General features: G+C 43.0%; 1 protein-coding gene across 2 annotated transcripts in view; it reads left to right on the top strand.

Annotated features, from left to right (window-relative positions):
• Positions 1-21,539, top strand: part of ARFGEF3 (ARFGEF family member 3) — a 142,357-nt gene extending 120,818 nt beyond the window's left edge. For both annotated transcript variants that reach the window (XM_077486771.1, XM_077486772.1), the window contains 4 exons: positions 4,160-4,291; positions 6,394-6,524; positions 9,561-10,743; positions 21,087-21,539. In XM_077486771.1, the coding sequence (XP_077342897.1) occupies positions 4,160-4,291; positions 6,394-6,524; positions 9,561-10,743; positions 21,087-21,278 (1,638 nt within the window). In that variant the 3' untranslated portion in view covers positions 21,279-21,539. The remainder of the gene's footprint in view (positions 1-4,159; positions 4,292-6,393; positions 6,525-9,560; positions 10,744-21,086) is intronic.
• Positions 21,540-21,807: the final 268 nt, after the last annotated feature.

Genomic DNA, 21,807 nt, shown 5'->3' with positions numbered 1-21,807 from the left:
CAGCAATCTCCTCCGCTAAGCTATTGTGTTCTGACAGGGGGCGGTTCCCCCGCCAGAACACACTATCCATTGGCTGACAGCGCTGATAGGGTGCCTTAATCAGTCATGTCCCTTCGACATAAGACGGCTGGCTTCTGTGGGACCAGCTGCCGTACACGCAGGCTCTATTGAACCGGCCGATGCCACCTGATATTTGGCCCATGTGTACTAGGTTTAAGGCGGAGGTGGGAAAAAAAAAAAAAGAAGAAGAGATTGCTCTGTCACTCAAGGGGGTAAAGGGAGAAAAGGCTCAATGACTCGACTCAACAGGTTAACTGCAATAGAAGAATGAAGTCACCAGAATAGCTGAACTTAATTGCAAATCAGTTAGCAAGAAAAGGTGTAAAAAATAAATAAATGTTTGGTTGGAATTCTACTTTTTGTAGAATTAAAAAAAAAAATAATGCAAAAATGCAAATATCTCCACATTTCTTAGTCAAAACAATTTTTGTTTAAACTAAAATGTGGAAATATTTTTATTTTTACTCCCATGGATGACCATTCCTTCACGTGCCACGCGTGAATGAGAAATTTAAAGTTTTTTGCGTTCATGATGTAAAGCAGAGGTCTCCAAACTTTCTAAACAAACGGCCAATTTACTGTTCTTCAGGCTTTAGGGGATCCACACTGTGGCTGGTGGGAGTAGAAAATGCCCTGACATTGGGAACCCTGGGTTGATTGACAGGGTCAGATCTCGTTGGGTGGCTGTTGTACCGGAGTCGTCCGAGGAGCTGTGGCAAGAGACTCTGGATACCTATCTTGTCTCTGTCATCTCCTTCACAGATAAAATGATTCAGCTTAGATACCTCCACCAGATGTACTACACACTGGCTAGACTGTACCGAATGCACAAGAGAAACTCGGCAGTGTGTCATAAATGTATGGGGGCGGAAGGAACTTTTATTCACATGGGCTGGGAATGCCCTAGGATACGACCCCTGTGGTCTAAGGTGACTGAATAAAATAACTTCGACCTACCTAACATATGCTCTCCCTTACGCTGCCTCCTGGGTGTGTTTGACCAAGCGGAAGTAAATGTATACACAGCGCTGTTCCTTAGGATTTTATATTTTGGAGTATGAAAACTTATAGCTCAGCGATGGATCTATGGAGAGCAGCTGACGGTGGGGATGTGGGTAAAGGTAGTACTTTTATACTGGATGACGTATGAGGCTAGGGGAGTGTTTAAGAAGCTATGGTTTAGATGGGTGGACTCCAGGAATACACTGGTGGAAGATGGGGCTTAGAGTAGCGGCCATAATTAAGAGCACAATCCTGCTGGCGCGATTTCACCAGAGGGTGAGCATATGAGTACAATACACTGACAATAATGATGATGAAGAATTATGGGGTGTTTGACACTATATCCCACTGCCCATGGTTCTAAGTTTCAAGGTTGAGATGCCTGAAGGTGGGGGGTGGGGTCCTGACCATTTTGAGATGGGGAGGGCTGCCTCTTTCCTTATGAAGGCCATGTTGGGGGTTTTTGAATTATTTGTTTGCTAAAAAAAAAAAAAAAAATGCTGGTATACAGGGTAGGGATTCAAGAATATGCGTTCATTGATTGCTGGTGACACTAATGCCTGGATCATTGTGAAATTTCTTGGTACTTGTACATTATGTAATGCCTACCCGATATCTTGTATGTACAATTTTTGATTATGCTAAATAAAATTTTTGAAGAGAGGAAAAAAAGGGAAAAAAAAAGAAATGCCCTGCCGCCAATAAGCGTTACTGGTTTAATGGGATGGAATAGTGCCCCACTGTTGGAATCATTGAGTGGAATGGTGCCCTATCGTTGACGTCAGTGGGAGGAATAGTTCTCCAAAGGCCCCCACACCACAGTTTGGAGACTACAGATGTAAAGCATTCCCCATTTCTGGTTATGTAAACTGACATTTCAATCAATGTGCTAAAACCTAATGCCATGTACACACGACTGGTTTTTCCGTCAGAATAAACTCTGCCATTTTGCCCAACAGAGTTCGGCTGAAACGGACTTGCCTACACACGATCACACCAAAGTCCGATCATTTAGAATGCGGTGACGTACAACACATATGACGGGACTAGACAAAAAGTTCAATAGCCAGTAGCCAATAGCTGTCCTTGCGTCGTTTTTGGTCCGTCGGAACAGCATACAGACGAGTGGTTTTCCCGATAGAAATTGATTCAGTCGGAAAGATTTAAAACATGTTCTATTTCTAGGTCCGTCAGAATTTTAGAAAAAAAAAAAGTCAGATGAAGCCCACATACGATCGGAATATCCGATAAAATGATTCCGTCTGGCCTTTTCTGCCGGAAAGTCCGACCTCGCATACACGGCATAAGACAATTTTGATGGGTGTCAAGTATAGGACAACAAACCGACTGTTTGCTTTTTGCAGAGTACATGGGTACACTTGTTTTTACATTTGTGTTGATTTTGTGATTCTTCTCCTTGTTTGTTTGTTCCTGTAAGTATTTGAAATTATCCAAAATATTTTGAAAGAAATTAATACAACATTAGCAAAAGGACACTTGCTGTAAATTGGAGTACATTGGCAATAACTGTTTGATTTTTAAAAACCAGGAGCTATGAAATCACTCTAGAGGACATAGGGTGGGTGTTTAGCTACATAGGGTTATGCTGTTGCCTTGAGAGAATTGAGCACTGACAAAACAAAGTTGTAAGAATAGTCCAGTAAAACCCTTCCTCAGTTTTTTTACTAGTGTCCTGGGGGAACAGACGTCTTCTTTCCTCCTCTGAGAGAAGAAAATCAATTTTATTTTTTATCTTCCAAGTTCCTTCAGTTGCTGCAGATCAAAAGGGGGCCATTTTGGAGCTTTCCAGATTGTCTGATCCTCCGCATTGTCACAGAATCTGTACCCTGACCCCAATTAGAAAAACAAGTGGAGTGGCCTGTAGTGGGTCTTTAGCCATTAGACTCTGCTTAAGACATTCACCTAGGTTCTTGTGGTGCAACGTATTTAGCTTTACAGATCCAGGGGTAGTGGTGCATCTCTCTGATGGTACCCTATCCCTGAAGACCCTTTGGGGGGTATGCTGGGAGGAGAAAACTGGTGGGAGTGGCATGCTCCCTGGATCCTGCCTCACTAAGAGGGAGTACCACAAGGCTCTTGCTGGATCTCAGCGTTCCCTAAGTGATTCAACCACTTCTCCCTGGTTGCAACACAATCAACAGCATGGCTGGTTGTAGGAAAGGGGAGCTCTTAATTTAAATTTTGTGCTTGAAAGGCCTGTCTTCACAACTGTGTGAAGTCTGCTTAATGGGTCTACCTAGGTACTTCTAGTGCAATGTGTTCAGTCAGCAGCAGTGTGCTTTAAAGGTCCAGTGTGTCAGTGCTTCTGTAGTGTGGAACCATATGCCTGAAGAGGGAATAAGCCTGCCAGAGGGCAGAAAACTGGCAGAAGTGGCATACTTCCTGGTTTCTGACTCTGTCCGCTTATGTACTTGAGGGGGCTGCAGTGCCCTTACTGGATCTCAGCTGTGGTAAGTAGGGCTTTTGCCTGAGTTTTACAAGGAGCCTCTGTTGGTGTGTACTGTCCTGTTTTTTTCCTGTGGGCCCCATCTGCGACACAATTCGCAGCACGACTGGTGGTGACAAGGAGGAGCTGTTCTTTTCTTTTACATTTTGTCAGCCGAGTGGCCTGCCTTCCTTGGCTGCATAAGCTCTGATTCTAATTTATTATTGCTGTTTTCTAGCTGGTCTAAAACCACTTTTGATGTAAAGGGACGGTTTTGGTTGCTATGGACAATCTCCAGTTTCCAGGCAGAAAGAACAGTTTTTATAATATAAAGGATATATATATATATATATATAATTTTTTTTTTTTCTTAAGATCCATTCCTAATATTGCTTGCTATCAAAATGGAGGCATGCTAGAAGTGGAAGGGGTTATACTGGGCTGTTTGCACAGCTTTGTTTTGCCACTGTCCAATCTCCTGAAGGCGGCGACATAACCCTAAGTACCAGAATACTTATCCTGTTGTTCCGTAATGTACTCTCGAGAAAGGAATTATGTTCATCAAAAATCTTATTTTCATGCATTGTTTTGTTATTTAACATTGTTAATCTCCCTATTAAGTAATGCTTTTTATTGTCTATATATTTGCAGAATCTGTTAGGTTACTTCCATAGTGGGTCAGAAAGTTTTTCTGGTGATGCCTGTGAAGTGAAAGTGGCAGCTCCATCTTTGTCTCCAAATGCAGAAGCCGAGTACTGGAGAATTCGAGCCATGACACAACAGGTGACTATGTACAAAAAAAAAAAAGAGAACAAAGAGCTTAAATAATGTTAGCCTTTAGCATAAAATGAAGTTGGTCTTTTGACAGTGCCTTGCTTTTATCAATTGCTAACAGCAAACTGGCCTTTACACACAATATATTTCTACCCGACATTTACAAACATACCCCCAGCTTGAGTCGGCCAATGAATGGTAACCCTCAGTACATGAATGATCACAATTCAGTAAGTGCACATAGCTATATGTAATTTCACTTTTGATTTTTATCCTTACCACAGTTCTGGTGTAAAACATTTTTTTACGGTAAATACTCTTTGTAGTAATGCTGATTCACTAATGTGTGCTTATTTCGAGAAACAAATTTTAAGAGAAGATCTGTGAGCATGAATTCCTCCAGAATGCAAACAGGAGTGAGTAACTGATACATAAAACAAGGATGACTTTATTAGTGCAGATGCAGAGTACTTAACCTTTGTATTCTCCTATATACAGCGGGTAAAATAACGTTTGTTGAATTGATTGTGTGGAAGACAAATTCTCACCTGAGCAATGCATGCGACTAGTTTCTCCATGCAGGAGGTTTCTTGAAGCTGACATTACCAACAAAAGATTTTGTACGGAGTATTAAATTTAACCACTTCCTGACCAGCGCACGCCGATGTACGTTGGCAGAATGGCACGGGCAGGCATATTGGCGTACAGGTACATCCAATCTTAAATGCCGCCCTGCCATCGCTCGCATGCTGGTCAGGACCCCCGTGAGTCCGGTCGCGGATCCCGCAGACTCTATCGCCGCGAGGATACCCTCTATCGCCGCGGGGATACCCGCGATCGTCTCACGGGGTGGCTGAACTGAAAGATGCCGTTGTAAACAGCATCTCCCCGTTCTGCCTAGCAACAAGTGACGCTGATCTCTGCTCTATGTGATTGGAGCAGAGATCAGTGTTCATTAAAAGAAAGCCCAGCCCCCAACAGTTAGTAACACACCCCTAGGAACACTTAACCCCTACACTGCCACCCACTGGTTAACCCCTAACCCCTTCACTGCCAGTGTCATTTACACAGGAATCACTGCATTTGTATAGCAGTGATTGCTATATAAATGACAATGGTCCCAAAAATGTGTCTAAAATGTCCGATGTGTCAGCCATAATGTCGCAGTCACAATAGAAATCGCTGATCACCACAATTACTAGTAAAAAAAAGATTATTAATAAAAATGCCATAAAACTATCCTCTATTTTGTAAACGCTATAACCTTTGCGCAAACCAATCAATAGTCACTTATTGCGATGTTTTTTTTTTTTTTTTTTTTTTTTTTTACCAAAAATATGTAGAAGAACACGTATCGGCCTAAACTGAGGGAATTTTTTTTTATATATATATATTTTTGGGGGATATTTATTATAACAAAAAGTAAAAAATAATGCGTTTTTTTCTAAATTGTCGCTCTATTTTTGTTTATAGCGCAAAAAATAAAAACCGCAGGGGTGATCAAATACCACCAAACGAAAGCTCTATTTGTGGGAAAAAAAAGGACGTCAATTTTGTTTTGGAGCCACGTCGCATGACTGCGCAATTGTCAGTTAAAGCGACGCAGTCCCAAATCGCAAAAAGTGGTCTGGTCTTTTGCCAGCAAAATGGTCAGGGGCTGAAGTGGTTAAGTTGGCGTGTTTAATACCTTTTCCCTGTGTCATTCCATTTTATTACACATAACTTCATTTTTGAACTTATTGGTTTCTTTGCATGTATGGATTGTTACCAACGTGGTGAAAAATGAATGTCAATAGCACCTTTAGAAATATATTTTCCTAGAAAAATGGTGACGTGTTCAATACTTATTTTACCCACTGTATGTACTGCAAAATGACTTGTACACTATGTGATCATTTCAAACAGAACATAACACTGAATAAAACATGAATATTTCCCCAATCTGCAGGCTCCAGGGACTTCTAGGAGCCCCATCTTCTCTAGTGAGGGAGATCTATTTTTTGAAAAAAGGAGGCAACATTTAATGCTTAGGACCATGATTGTTGCAAAGTTGTATGTCAATGTAAATTTACCAGTAATTATTGAATATTTCCTTTCTTTTTATTTGACAGGTGTTTATGCTGGAAACTCAGTGTTCACCAAAGACCCCTAACAACAAAGAAGGTTTTGAGCATGCACAGTCATGTGTGCTTATTATAGAGCTTCCACCTGATGAGAAGCCCAATGGGCACACACAGAAAAGGTATCTAGTTACTACCACATGTCACTGAAATATTTCTTAAAACAAACCTTTGTTTTGTGCATGCATTGTTACAGGAATTTTACATTTACTTCATTGCAGTGAACAAATGGAATGGCAGGGAATGGAACATAAGTGAAGAGGGCAGTGAAATAGACCTGTTGGCAAAGCACAGGTTCACTTAAAAGAGTAACTTCAGCATCAAATAAGGGTGATTAGTAAACCATGTGAGGAGAGGGGCATTTATAAAATTGTAGAGGAAAAAAGTAAAAAAAAAAAACTAGTTTGTTCTAAATATTTTACATCTCACTGTCATATTCCACAGTTCTATAGTGGTGTCTAATGGCAGGATTGTTTCAATTTCTAAAACATTCTTTAGCAACTTTAACCAGTCTCTGAGCCTAGGTGGGATGCTATTTAGGCAGAATATCTGATCTCCTAAATTAGAAGTCAGCGGGTGTAAATGTGCCCTTTTTTAAGTCCTAGCTTACTGTACGCACCTTAAACACCACTTGCAACCTTTTTTTCCCATTTCCATCTACACATATGAAGCACAGCAAAAATGATAATTTTCATGAAAAAGGCAAACCTATAGACTTATTCAGAAATGTTTTCCAGCATGTTGAAATCCTGAGATAAAGAGAAATGTTGGCTTTTGAAATTGCTGATGCTAATTTTTTTTTAAATTCTTCTTGTTTGTATGTACCTTATGTCCACCCAAAGGATTGCATGGCTATCGATGCATGTTCTTATTGCCATACTGTTCCTATTCAATGTTATCACAGAACAGTTTTGTGTACCGATGCTATGTTTGCATGTACCGCTTTCTAATTCTCTGCTTTTTTCTTTCCTGCCTTTAACTAACGCTACGCTACTTAACAGAAAACTGGGGTAAGATATTTCTACTGCTTTTCTGCATTGTAGTGCTATTTCATTTTGCTGCCATAAATATTGAGTTTGTTAATTTGCTTCAAATTCTAGACATCTAGAACCTAATTAAAACTTCATTAGAGTTTAGTAAAAATTTTCTGAAGCAGTTAACAAATTCTGTCCAAGCTCTAAGCTCTTAATGATATATATATATATATATATATATATATATATATATATATATATATATATATATATATATATATATATATAATTATTAGGAATGTAGCCTTTGCTTCTTTGGTACTAATCGTACTTACTAGATATGCTTACTTTTCATCCTTATACAGTATTGGAAAGAAAAATGGCTACAAAGCTTTATACATTACCTCACTTTGCACAAGCTAGTCACCATGAACCTTGAGTGATAGGAGCAGTTCTTATAATACATACAGGTTATTGGTTCAATTGATATAGGCATGTAACTTTGTGGTTTACAAGATTTGATTATTGGACATTAAGGGGTTGATTTACGAAAACTGGAGAGTGCAAAATTTGGTGCAGCTCTGCATGGAAACAAATCGGCTTCCAGGTTTTTTTTTTTTTTTTGTCAAAGCCTAATTGAACAGGCTGAAGTTAAAAGCTGATTGGCTACCATGCACAGCTGCACCAAATCTTGCACTCTCAAGTTTTAATAAATCATTCCCTAAGAGTTGGCCACACACATAAAGATTTCTCTCATTCAGCTCAGTGTGCTGAACAAGAGAAGCTACTTGATTCCTCCATCCACATTAAACAATTAATGGATGAATTCTGGCTATTATAACCTGACAGTTGTCACCAGCGGCTGTCAAAATACCTGAACAGTGCCTGCATCTGGCTAGATACAGACTCTGATTGATGTTTATCTGCCTGGCTTCTGCTACAAAAGCCGTGTGGTGGACAGGGCCATCCATGGGATGGATTTCAACGGATTCACAGAAATGTATGTACATTGCACACACAGTGCCTTGAAAAAGTATTTGTACCCCTTGAAATTTTCTTCATTTTGTCCTGTTACAACCTAAAATGTAAATGTATTTTATTGGCTCCATCTTTCCATCAACTCTGACCAGCTTCCCTGTCCCTGCTGAAGAAAAGTATCCCCACAACCTGATGCTGTCACCACCATGTTTTACGGTGGTTTTTGCTTTTAGGCCAAAACGTTCAATTTTGGTCTCTTCTGTCTAGAGCACCTTCTTTCACATGTTTGCTGTGTCCCTCACATGGCTTCTTGCAAACTGCAAACGGAACTTGTTTTGGCTTTCTTTCAACAATGGCTTTCTTCTTGCCACTCTTCCATAAAGGCCAGATTTGTGGAGTGCACAACTAATAATTGTCCTGTGGACAGATTCTCCCACCTGAGCTGTGGATCTCTGCAATTCCTCCAGAGTTACCATGGGCCTCTTTGCTGCTTCTCTGATTAATGCCCTCCTTGCCCGGCCTGTCATTTTAGGTGGGCGACCATGTCTTGGTAGGTTTGCAGTTGTGCCATACTCTTTCTATATTCAGATGATGGATTGAAAAGTGCTCCATGAGGTGTTCAACGCTTGGGATGTTTTTTAGAACCTAACCCTACTTTAAACTTCTCCACAAATTTATCCCTGACCTGGTGTTTTCCTTTTGCTTTCATGATGCTGTTTGCTCACTAAGGTTCTCTAACAAACCTCTGAGGGTAACACAGAACAGCTGTAATTATACTGAGATTAAATTACACTATTTACTAATTGGGTGGCTTCTGAAGGCAATTGCTTCCACTAGATTTTAGTTAGGGGTATCACAGTAAATTAGGAAGAATACAAATGCACGCCATACTTTTCAGATATTTATATGTAAACAATTTGGAAAAGCATTTATCATTTTCCTTCTACTTCACAATTATGTGCCACTTTGTGTTGGTTAATCACATAAAATCCCAATAAATTAAGTTTTTGGTTGTAACCTGACAATTTTTTTTTTTTTGAAATTAAGAATTGATACTTGCCCAGAATCTTGGAATAAGAGTAATTTTTTTAAATATCATTATATTGTGTAGCAAGCTAAGAGTATTGTGCTAAACAGATGTAAATTAAACAATAACCTTTTATGGGTAAATACATTTATTTATTTTTTTGCTTTTGTCTTCTAAAGCATTCCTTTTAGGACTATTGTTGTCAGTTTATTATCCCACCAAGTGTTGCTGCAAAATCTGTATGACGTTTTGCTGGAAGAATTTGTTAAAGGTTCTACAGTTTTAGAGGATAAAACTGTTGGATTCCTTCGATACATTTCAATGCAGAATTTGGCTGTGATTTTTGACCTGTTGTTGGACTCCTATAGAACAGCCAGAGAGTTTGATGCCCGTCCAGGACTGAAATGTTTACTAATGAAGGTTTCAGGAATTGGTGGAGCAGCAAATCTTTACCGACAAGCAGCGATGAGCTTTAACATATATTTTCAGGCTTTAATTTGTGCTTTGCTGACCAATCAAGACAATATTACCGCAGATGTTGTCAAGAAAATCCTGTATGAAGAAGATGAGCACAGCACAGACTCATCTCAGCAGTGTTCATCGGAAGATGAAGATATCTTTGAGGAAACTGCCCAAGTCAGTCCTCCACGAGGTAAAGAGAAGAGGCAGTGGAGGGCTCGAGTCCCATCTCTGAGTGTCCAGCCAGTAAGTAATGCTGATTGGGCTTGGTTAGTGAAGAGGCTACATAAACTGTGCATGGAGATGTGTAATAACTACATTCAGATGCACCTGGACTTGGAGAACGATGATCATCCAGGCATTAAAGGAGATCCTTTCTTTATTTTACCATCATTTCAGTCAGAAACGTCTACCCCTTCCACAGGAGGGTTATCAGGCAAAGATACACCTTTAGAAGATGATAGGAATCTAAGCAAAGACCATATATCTGATACCATACCACCAAGAAGTTTTGGTGCAGCAATTCCACAAAGCCCTAAAATGGAGAAAAGAGATCAGTCCAGGAAGAAAGAATGGTGGGAGAATGCTGGCAATAAAATCTATACAATAGCCACAGATAAAACAATTGCAAAGTTGATGACAGAATATAAAAAAAGAAAGCAACAGCATAACCTGACTACATTTGTAAAAGATTCTAAATTGGATAAAAAGGGGGACATTCTCTGCTCAAGAGGCCAGGATTCCCCACTGCCTCAAAGACCACAACATCTTATAGACCAAACCCAGATGAGACATTCGTTCAGTGCTGGTCCAGAGATACTGAGGCAAGAAAAGAGATCCCGCTCTGGGTCCACTGTTAGCAGTTTTAACATATCAACGAGGGATGCAGAGGCACAAATACAGGTAACTTTTAATCATTGTAATGATTATATACTACTTTACTAAATAATTCTTTCCTTCCCTGTTTATTCCATGCACATCTTCTTATTTTTTTTTTTTTTAATCTGTTTATTGGTATTTAGAACATCAAATACAAAACAACATACATTGGTTATGAAGGGTATCAGATGTGGCCCTTACAGGAGATATGTCATTTGGTAATCGGTTACATGTAACATATCATGGGTCACTGTGATGATCACAACAGGCTGGCTCCTGGGCTAGTAGGGCTAGACTGTGCACACCAAGATAGGACATCACATTTACATATTTGTATGGCTAACATTTGGCAGGCAGTATCCTGGGTCGAAGGTTAAATCTATTGCATTTCTGAAGCTGTGGAGGAATCCGCCAGCCATTTGGACCAGACCTTGTCGTATTTTTGAGGGTAGCCTCTATTGGCATAACAGTCTTTGTATAGGGGCAAGCTGTTAACCAGTTGTTTCCACAAGGAAAGGGGGGGGGGGGGAGAGTGGGCTTGCGCCAACTAAAGGCTATGCCTTTGCGGCATAAAATAGAAGTAACCCAACTGGAGTGTGTCCTGCCACCGTGGGAATCAGTTGCTCTATCAGGCCCAGCATTCAAATTGACATTGAGGGTTGGAGTGGTATGGTGGTGACCAGGGTTATAAAATTTAATCTTTTTACAATACTCGACAATAGCCGGGCAAGTCCAGAAAATATGGGGTGGGGGTAAAGTATGCACGATGGGCCATCTTGAACTGGATCAGCTGGTCTCTTGGTGAGACCAGGGATCTAAAAGGGAAGTCCCATATGTCAACCCATTCATCATTGTCAAAGTCTGGAATGTCGTGTAGCTATTGATTCCTATGTTTTTTCAGGGTAGGAAGGGAGGTCATTGTCAAATGGGAGTATAGCTGTGAGGTGGGCTTTTTTGCACATTCTGATTTGAGAAGGTTCTCCATTGCAGACTGGACCATCGGGGGGTGGGGGAGTGGGAGAATTGGTGGCTAAAAGCATAGGAGAGCCGAAGGTAAGGAAAAAAGTACTTATACAGATCGGGGCATGTCAGACCTCCCTGGGAGTTCAGGCGGACTAATGTTGACCATCAGTATCTGGGGGACTGGGGTCCCCATATAAAGGAGGAGAGGAGGTGATACAACCGGGTAAAAAAAGATTTAGGAATCCATTGCAAGGAGTGGCAAAGTAGGTAGGTAAATTTGGGTAAGATTTAAATTTTTACCAAGTTTTATACGGCCCAATAGTGATGGAGGTAGCGACTCCATGCCTTCAGCTTCAGCCGAGTCTCTTGGACCACCGGGGATAGATTCAAGGACATAAAAATCTGAAGCTTCTCTTGAGATCACCACCCCAAGTTATCTAAAACTCTCAACCCATTGTAGGGGTAAATCAGAGGGGGCAGTGATGCAGGCTGCAGGATCTATAGGGAACAGAAGGCACTTTGACCAGTTGACTTTGAGGCCTGTAATGGAGGAGAATGAAGAGAGAACCTGTAATGCCCCTTTGAGAGATGAATCTGCATCGTTAAGGAAAAGGAGCTTGTCCGCGTACAGGGTGACCCTCTCCTCCAGCCATCCAATATGCAGTCCCTTGATGTGTAGGCAGGTGAGAAGGACCTCCGTAATTGGTTCCATCGCAATGGCAAAAAGGGCTGGAGAGAGAGGGCAACCCTGCCACGTGCCCGTGGACAAAGGGATGGACTGTGATAAGCCCCACCCCCAGCTTAATGGCTGATGTGGGGAGCTTGTAGAGTACCTGCAGCCATATGATAAATATCAAGGGGAATCCCATTCTTCAAAGGACCTCCCAGAGAAAAGGCCATTCCACTGTGTCAAAGGCCTTTGCTATGTCCAAGGAAGTGACCACCTGGGAGCCCTCATTAAGGCATTGTGTGTGTATGTTGTGTAAGGGATCTTCCCGGGGTAGGGTGTGTTTGGACACAGTTCACAGCAGACTTGGAATTTGATAAAGCAGATCTTGGCGTTTATTCGTGGTACAAACAGTCCAGCAAACAAAATATACAGCAACACCGTGCTTTCTAAGTACAACAAAAATAAAAGTCCTAGCCCGGCTGGGCGCTTACTAACAGGTTCTGCTCACCTATCTGACACTTACAAACACAGCGTCTTTCGCCTGGACATCGCAGGGTGAGTTTTAGCTCCAGCAGTGGCTGTGCTTGCAGCTTCCTTCAACACACAGATTGTTCATTCCCTGGCTGAGCAGCAACCACCTGCAGACCTTGCAGAGCCTTTAGCTTCCCAGGCTAATTAGGATCAAAGCTCACCTGATCCCAAACCCAGAACTGGATCGGGGGATGTGGAATGACAGGTCCCTCTACCAAACCTACCTGCCATTCCATATAAACCCAGGCCCGGCAAAATTAAATAACAACTCAGCAGCATATCGCTGCTGAGAAACTGATCCATCCTGGATTTACCATCTCACACTGTGTAGCAACCTAGGTGAGATGTACACCCCCTCGATCACTTCTCCAGTGACATGTCTACATATCCCCCCCCTCTTTTTCAGACCGGAGGGCTGAGCCTTTTGTCCCCACAGACAACTTACCCTTGACAATGCGTCAGCATTTGCCTGTAATTTCCCTGGCCTGTGTTCCACAGTGAAATTAAAGTTTTGTAGGGAGAGAAACCATCTAGTCACTCTTGCATTTCTCTCCTTGTTTAACTTCATCCATGTTAGGGGGGCATGGTCTGTCACCAACTTGAATTTCCTGCCTAGCAAGTAATACTTTAAAGATTCTAGGGCCCACTTCACTGCCAAACATTCTCGCTCCACAATGGCATAATTTTTCTCGGCCGGGGTTAGTTTTCTACTCAAGTACGTCACCGGATGCTCCTCACCATTCACTACTTGTGAGAGTACTGCACCTAAGCCTGTGCTAGAGGCATCTGTCTGGACCAGAAATTCTCGCCTGAAATCGGGGGTGACTAACACAGGTGGTTGGCACAAGGCAGACTTAAGGCTTTGGAAAGCCTCCTCGGCCTCTGGGGTCCACGTGACCATTGCTGTCTTTCCGCCCTTTGTCAAGTCAGTTAGCGGAGCAGCAACTGAGGCAAAGTTCGGCACAAATCTACGGTAATAACCCGTAATACCCAGGAAAGCTCTAACCTGTTTCCTTGTCAGGGGTCTAGGCCAATTCTGTATTGCCTCAATTTTATTTAGCTGTGGCCTAACCAATCCTCTTCCAACAATGTAGCCCAGATATTTGGCCTCTTCTAGGGCTAGAGCACACTTCTCGGCATTTATGGTCAACCCTGCATCACTTATGGCATCCAACACGGCCTGTACCTTACAGAGGTGACTTTCCCAATCAGGGCTAAAAATGACCACATCATCGAGGTAGGCGGCTGAGTAATCACGATGTGGTCGCAGACTCAAGTCCATCAACCTCTGGAAAGTTGCAGGCGCTCCATGTAACCCGAACGGCATCACTACATACTGGAATAGCCCATCAGGGGTGGAGAATGCAGTTTTCTCTTTAGCCTAGTCAGAAAGTGGAATCTGCCAATAGCCCTTTGTGAGATCGAGGGTGGTTATGTACCTGGCGTTACCCAACTTCTCAATCAACTCATCTACCCTGGGCATAGGATACGCATCGAACTTGGAGACCTCATTCAACTTTCTGAAATCGTTACAGAACCTCCAAGTTCCATTGAGCTTTGGGATTAGCACAATTGGGCTGGACCATTCACTCTGTGACACCTCAATTACCCCCAGAGCAAGCATACGTTTTACCTCGGCAGATACGGCTTCCCTACGTGCCTCGGGTATCCTATAGGGCTTAAGGTTTACTCTGCTTCTAGGCTCAGTTTCAATGTGATGATGGATGAGGTGTGTACGCCCTGGGAGGTCAGAGAACTTGTTTTTGTTTTTCTGTAAAAATTCCTGAGCCTCCTGTTTCTGTGACACTGATAGAGTATCACCTACCTTGACTGGAGGGATTGGTTGTGACAAATTATTAACAGTATTTGTCGCCCCCAAGGATTCCCTGTCTTTCCAGGGCTTGATCAAGTTTATGTGATAAACTTGGAAAGGCTTCCTTCTACCTGGTTGGTGCACCTTGTAGTTCACCTCACTGATCTTTTCAACAATTTCATAAGGACCTTGCCACTTCGCTAAGAATTTACTCTCAACAGTGGGGACTAGTATAAGGACCCTATCGCCTGGGTTGAATGTCCTGATTCTTGCGGACCGGTTGTAAATTCTACTTTGGGCCTCTTGAGCTCTCTGGAAGTGTTCCCTTACCAGGGGCATTACAGTGGCTATACGGTCCTGCATTTGTGCTACATGCTCAATAACACTCTTGTATGGGGTGGACTCATTCTCCCATGTCTCTTTTGCAATGTCTAGTAGACCCCTAGGGTGATGACCATAGACCAACTCGAATGGTGAGAACCCTGTGGACGCTTGGGGCACCTCCCTAATAGCAAACATGAGGTAGGGTAATAAATGATCCCAGTCACGACCATCTTTTGCCACCACTTTCTTCAACATATGTTTCAAAGTTTTATTAAATCTCTCCACCAATCCGTCCGTCTGGGGGTGGTACACAGAGGTACGGATGTGTGAGATTTTAAATAGTCTGCATAATTCCTTCATTACTTTCGACATAAATGGCGTACCTTGGTCAGTTAGGATTTCTTTGGGGATCCCAGTCCTAGAGAACATATAAAACAACTCACGTGCAATTGTTTTAGATGCAGTGTTTCTTAAGGGTACAGCCTCAGGATAGCGGGTCGCATAATCCAGGACTACCAAAATATACTGGTGTCCTCTAGCTGACTTTACAATGGGACCCACTAAATCCATGGCAATACGCTCAAAAGGCACCTCTATAATAGGGAGCGAAACCAAAGGACTGCGAAAATGTGACACTGGGGCACTAACCTGACATGTGGGGCACGACTCACAGTATTTTTTAATGTCATCATATATGGCCGGCCAAAAAAACCTCTGGAGAACCCTCTCTCGCGTTTTGTCAGTCCCCAAGTGTCCCCCAAGAACATGGTTATGTGCCATGTCAAGCACCTGACGCCGGTACGGCTTAGGTACCAGAAGCTGTTCCACAATCTCATCTTTAACCTTATTGACTCTATAGAAAAGATTAGTCACTGAAAAATGTGGAAATCTTTTTTCAGCATCTGGTTCCTGAGGTACCCCGTTCATAACAGCAACCTGCTCTCTCGCATTTTTGAGAGTGGGGTCCTGTAATTGTGCAGTCCCAAAATTATCGCTAGACACCTCTAAGTCTAGTATATTTTGCTCAGTGGGAGGAACCTCCTCCTCCCCAGCCAGGACCTGCAAAGGAAAACAATCATTTTCATCCTGCACATTTTTATCATTCACAGTGGACAAGGCAACCCCCTTAGAGGTATCCTCACTCCTTTTGGGGATTTTTCTTTTTTTCCAAAGAGCCCAGAATAATGGAAAATCGCGCCCCAATATTACATTATGCATGAGGTTTTTAACCACACCCACTTCATATTGTACGGTGCCTTGTTCAGTCCCGACTTTAGCCAGCACTATAGGGTACACTTTTGTATCACCATGTATGCACACAACACTCATATGCTTTTTAGACTCTAAGTCCCCAGTCACCAGGCTAGCATGCACCAAGGTTACAAGGCTTCCTGAGTCCATTAACGCTTTAACAGGAAAGTCATTGATTGTGATGTTGCAGATTTGCGGTTCAGTCTCTAGTCCAGGAACTGCAGCACAAGATGGTTCCGCAAATAGCGACTGACGCCTGCTAGCGTCACATTCCATGGGTTCAGAGGTAAGAGGGCAATGGGCCGACACGTGTCCCGCCTCATGGCATCTCCAACACTGGATAGGGCCTGGTCTCTTTGGCAAGGAGTCCTTTTCAGAGCCCCTTAGCCACCCGGGACCATCACCAGTCTTTTGTCCCTGAGACACCACTTGAGCCCTTTTCCCCCCATCAGCACCCCTCCACACTCCCCCAATAGATGGAAGTCTCTTACCAGCTGACGGCACAGATCTGGCGCTCCGGGGAGGTGAAGATGCTGCAGGAACATCACGGAGGTAGTCCTCAGCAGTCATCTTTTGCAGCGCTTTCTGCACAGTCCTTCTCCCAGAAAAAATCTCTGGAGCGGCTCCCTCCATTGAGGGTGGATTAGCAACCACAGGCGCCTCTCGATTTACTATCAGGTGCTCGATAAGTTGTTGTTGGCTTTGGCGCAAAGCTTGCAACTCTTCCTTATGCATCCGCTGTTGTGCAGCCATCATCTGCTGTTGTGCAGCCATGGACTGTTCATGTCGTCTATTGGCCTCTGTCTGCGCCTGCTGTTGTGCAGCCATCATCTGCTGTTGTTCAGCCATGGACTGTTCATGTCGTCTATTGGCCTCTGTCTGAGCCTGCTGTTGTTGCAAACTCACTTGCATAAACTGCTTCAGCATCTCCTCCATGTTGCTGGACTGTTTTTGGAGTGTAGTTGCAGCTTTCACCCAGGACATCAGCAGCTGTAGCCAAGTCTGTCCACACCGTTGCCCCTAGCAACCGCGTTGCCCGCTACCTCCACCAATTGTAAGGGATCTTCCCGGGGTAGGGTGTGTTTGGACACAGTTCACAGCAGACTTGGAATTTGATAAAGCAGATCTTGGCGTTTATTCGTGGTACAAACAGTCCAGCAAACAAAATATACAGCAACACCGTGCTTTCTAAGTACAACAAAAATAAAAGTCCTAGCCCGGCTGGGCGCTTACTAACAGGTTCTGCTCACCTATCTGACACTTACAAACACAGCGTCTTTCGCCTGGACATCGCAGGGTGAGTTTTAGCTCCAGCAGTGGCTGTGCTTGCAGCTTCCTTCAACACACAGATTGTTCATTCCCTGGCTGAGCAGCAACCACCTGCAGACCTTGCAGAGCCTTTAGCTTCCCAGGCTAATTAGGATCAAAGCTCACCTGATCCCAAACCCAGAACTGGATCGGGGGATGTGGAATGACAGGTCCCTCTACCAAACCTACCTGCCATTCCATATAAACCCAGGCCCGGCAAAATTAAATAACAACTCAGCAGCATATCGCTGCTGAGAAACTGATCCATCCTGGATTTACCATCTCACACTGTGTAGCAACCTAGGTGAGATGTACACCCCCTCGATCACTTCTCCAGTGACATGTCTACAGTTGGTAAACGGGCATCTTAAATTTACATCAGTTGTTCTATTGGCCATAAAACAGTTTGGTCAGTTTTGATAACGGACAGTAGTAGGGTTTGTATTCTCCTAGTGAGTAGTTTGGTGAGGATTTTGAAGTCTGTGTTGAGTAACTCAATAAGCATGTATGAGGCGTAAGGGGTGGGATCTTTAGGAGCTTTGTGGATTAAAATTACACGTGTATGGTTCATGGAGGTGGGGAGGGTACCCTCAGCCAGACAATGGAAGTAAAGCTGGACCAGTGTAGGGGCAGGCAGGTCCCAGTGGGTCTTATAGAACTCCATTGGGAGACCATCGGGGCCTGGAGATTTCCAAGCAGGGAAGGACCCAATTGCCTTCAGGACCTCCTTCGGGATAATCTGTCTTACCAAATTCTCCCTCTACCCATCCGAAAGCCAACTGAGTGCCAGTGGGTCCAGCCGAAGGCACCAGGTCCTGGGGCTGGAAAATCTGAAGGTAACACGGAGGTGTTGAGGGAGCTATAATATTGGCGAAAGACATCCACTATGTCTGTCTTGGAGGGAAAAGACCGATTCACCCAAAGGGGGGATCCTATACTAGGTATCACGGTTAGGGGCTAGTCGTGTTGTGCCAAAATCACCAGGAGGCGACCATTGCACTCCCCCCCCCCCCCCCCCCCTTGTTCGAAGAATCTGTATTCGATAAAGGTCCAGTCTGGTAATCTCAGAAAGGTGGAGGTTCCGTTTGCGCTTTGCTGCATTAAGGGAGTCAAAGTTAAAGTCGGTAGCATAGGCTTCCATCTGGGTTTTTACTATGTCTTTTAGCACAGTCATGGTAGCGGCTTGTTTCCTACGGATCTCAGCTATTGAGGAGATGTACTGCCCCCTGGTGAAAGCCTTAAAGTCATCCCAGGTGACTTCTGGGGAGGAGGACCCTGTATTAAGTTCCCAGTATTCTGTAAGTCGAGGTAGGATGTTACTTACTTGTCAAGTCGGCATCGGAGAGCCAGTGGGTCCCCAGGTGCCAAAGGGCAGAGGTTCGGGAAGTGGGGGAAAGAACAGTGAAAAGAAGGGGGCGTGATCTGATAGCCCACTGGGTAGGTATGTGGCGTCCAGAACATCCGACATCGTGGCCAGATTTTCAAAGGCCAGGTCTATGCGCGAAGATGTTTTGTATGTGGTGAAGAAACAGGCGTAAGTTCTGGTCATGGTAGGTTTCCACCTCCAGACCTCAGTCACTCCCATTGCCTGTGCCCAGGTGGATATATCCATAGAACATTGTTTGGGGGGGACTGGTCTGCCTAGATCTGGGGCTAGGATGGCATTAAAATTGCCCATGAGTAGCAGTCTGGTGGGGCAGTACGGAGTAATTTGCTCTAGGATAGTGTATAAGGTGGATGATGAAAAAGGGGGAGGGATGTATACCTTCACTACAATATAGCGAGTGCCCCAAACAGTGAACACCACCATCACATATTTGCCCTGGGGGTCAGTGTGGATCTGCTCCAGCACACATGGAAAAGATTTTCTAACTAGTACAGAGACCCCCCTGGCATAAGTAGAGTAGGAGGCATGAAAGGCTTCTTCAGTGCTCACATCTTCATTTTAATACATTTTTTGTACATATTTCAATTGCATATGCATTGGCAAAGCAGGCAATTTGATGGTCTTCCTTAGTCCATAGGAGGGGAGTTTTTAGCCTTTGGCAATATGGGACTGGGTCTCTGAATATTTATTTATTTGTTAAACTATTATGGTTACCAGTACAGATTAAGGCGGCAAGGCCAGAAACCAATTACCAATCAGATCACTTAACATGGACATCTTTCAGTTTCCCAATCCCACCAATTGATATTGTGATGTGATTGGAGTTTGTTCCCTCTGTCCAGCCCCTTTGTACACCTTTCTCATTTTTACATGTGATGGGAATCAAGGGTGGAATCAAAGTGGAGATATGGATTTGATGAGTCAGGTGACATGCATGTAACATTGTCAACAGTGCCGTAACTAGAACCTTCAGGTCTCAGGTCCAAGAAACCATGAAGGACCCCTCTGACCCCTGGCCAGGGCCTTTCCCTCTGAGCCCAATGGCTGAACGCCAGGGCCTGGTCGCAAGTGCAACCTTTGTGACCCTGGTAGTTCTACCACCAGTGTCAGTCATTTTTTTATTTTATTTTCTTATTTTGATTTTATTTTTTATTATTGTTTGATCATTGTTTTATTTTTTTATTTTACAATAGTATTTTTTATTATATTTTACAATTTTTTTAGAAGCCCCGTTGGGGAGATTTATTGAGATGTCATGGGCCTAAACACATCTCTGATGTTCCACCTTTGAGAGAGAAAAAGGAAATTGAGACACACATTCCTCAATCATCCTCTCTACAGGCTCAGCTGCACAGAATGAATGAATAGAAATTGCTCTGTACAAAGCTTCCCCTCAATTCACAAACCCAGTTTACAGATCACTGATTTGATTCATATTCATTCAGACAAGGAAGGGACCGTTAAATTACACATTTACCGACCCCTTCCCGGTTCTCCATCCTGACAGCAACCCTCGCAGCAGCCGATGGGAGAAGTGAAGAGGGAACCCAGCAAAGCTGCGGGGGACAAGCGGGGGGACAGGAGAGAGTACAGGGGGGGGCAGTAGAAAGACACTTGATAGAAGGAGCAGTGGGGGCAGCTGTATATAGAAGAACGGATCTCTTAATTTCCCTCCTGCAGCTGCTCAATGCCTGTGGAAGGGAGAGGAGGAGAAGCGTGTATTTAGTGGCTGCAGGAGGAAAATGGAGAGATTGGTTCCTCTATATGCAGCCGCTCTTCCTTTTCAGGTGTTCAGGAGCATGGGGCTAGGTCGCAATTGGGACCCCTGTAGGTACACCCCTGATTGTCAGATTGCCAGTACTGAAACAGGCCTGCGTAGTTGTACAAAAAACTACAGTTTCTATTTTACAGAGACAAAACATGGGGAAATTTGTATATTGAAAATGTACTTTATTTTACCAAGACTCCTAGCCTTTAGTGTTACAGGGAGAATAAGATCATTTGAATTGCTTTGGGCTTTATTCCTATTATGTATGTATATATTTTTCTCTTGTACACAGTTAGCTTTATATCCCCTATACTTTAACCAACATTCATTGGTTACATGTTTTATATTTTAGGCATGGACCAACATGGTGTTAACCATTCTCAATCAAATTCAGATCCTTCCAGACCAGATGTTTGCGGCACTGCAGCCAGCCGTGTTTCCTTGTATCAGTCAGTTGACCTGTCACGTGAATGACATCCGTGTCCGACAGGCGGTTAGAGAATGGCTGGGAAGAGTTGGCAGAATTTATGATATTATTTTATGAAATCGTTATATGTTGGCATTTGTATGAACTTTCTACATATCAAAAGAATATTTCCAAATATATTATAGATACTAAAGGTTTATTAAATTTTTCTAAGTAGGAGGGGAGGAGTTATGAATGTTTACAATTATTTTTTCACTCCTAGTTTTGTTCTACAATTTTTGTTGCTCAATGCAACATTAATCTTGAGAATGTGTATCAATATCCTGACATCTAATTAATCTTTACCACTACTAAGGTAATGCTAATATATTTTGCCTAAAAAAAAAAAATTATATATATATATATATATATATATATATATATATATATATATATATATATATATATATAAAAATTGTTAAAGTTTTGCTTATTGAGCCTAACTGTCCTGCTTCCCTAGTATTGTCGTACCCATTTCTTAAACATTAACTCCTTGTTGAAGTGCCATACCAGCTTGGTGATCTGGCCTTGCACTCCTTGTGCTTCAGTGGGTTAAACAATATTTACCCTTATCAACATGGGAGGGCTGCAAAATGGCTGTACAGAA

This window comes from Lithobates pipiens, unplaced genomic scaffold, assembly GCF_037356315.1.
Source record: "Lithobates pipiens isolate NorthernLeopardFrog02 unplaced genomic scaffold, aLitPip1_a1.2 Scaffold_18, whole genome shotgun sequence".
Taxonomy (NCBI): domain Eukaryota; kingdom Metazoa; phylum Chordata; class Amphibia; order Anura; family Ranidae; genus Lithobates; species Lithobates pipiens.
This window is presented reverse-complemented; position numbering and strand designations above follow the sequence as displayed.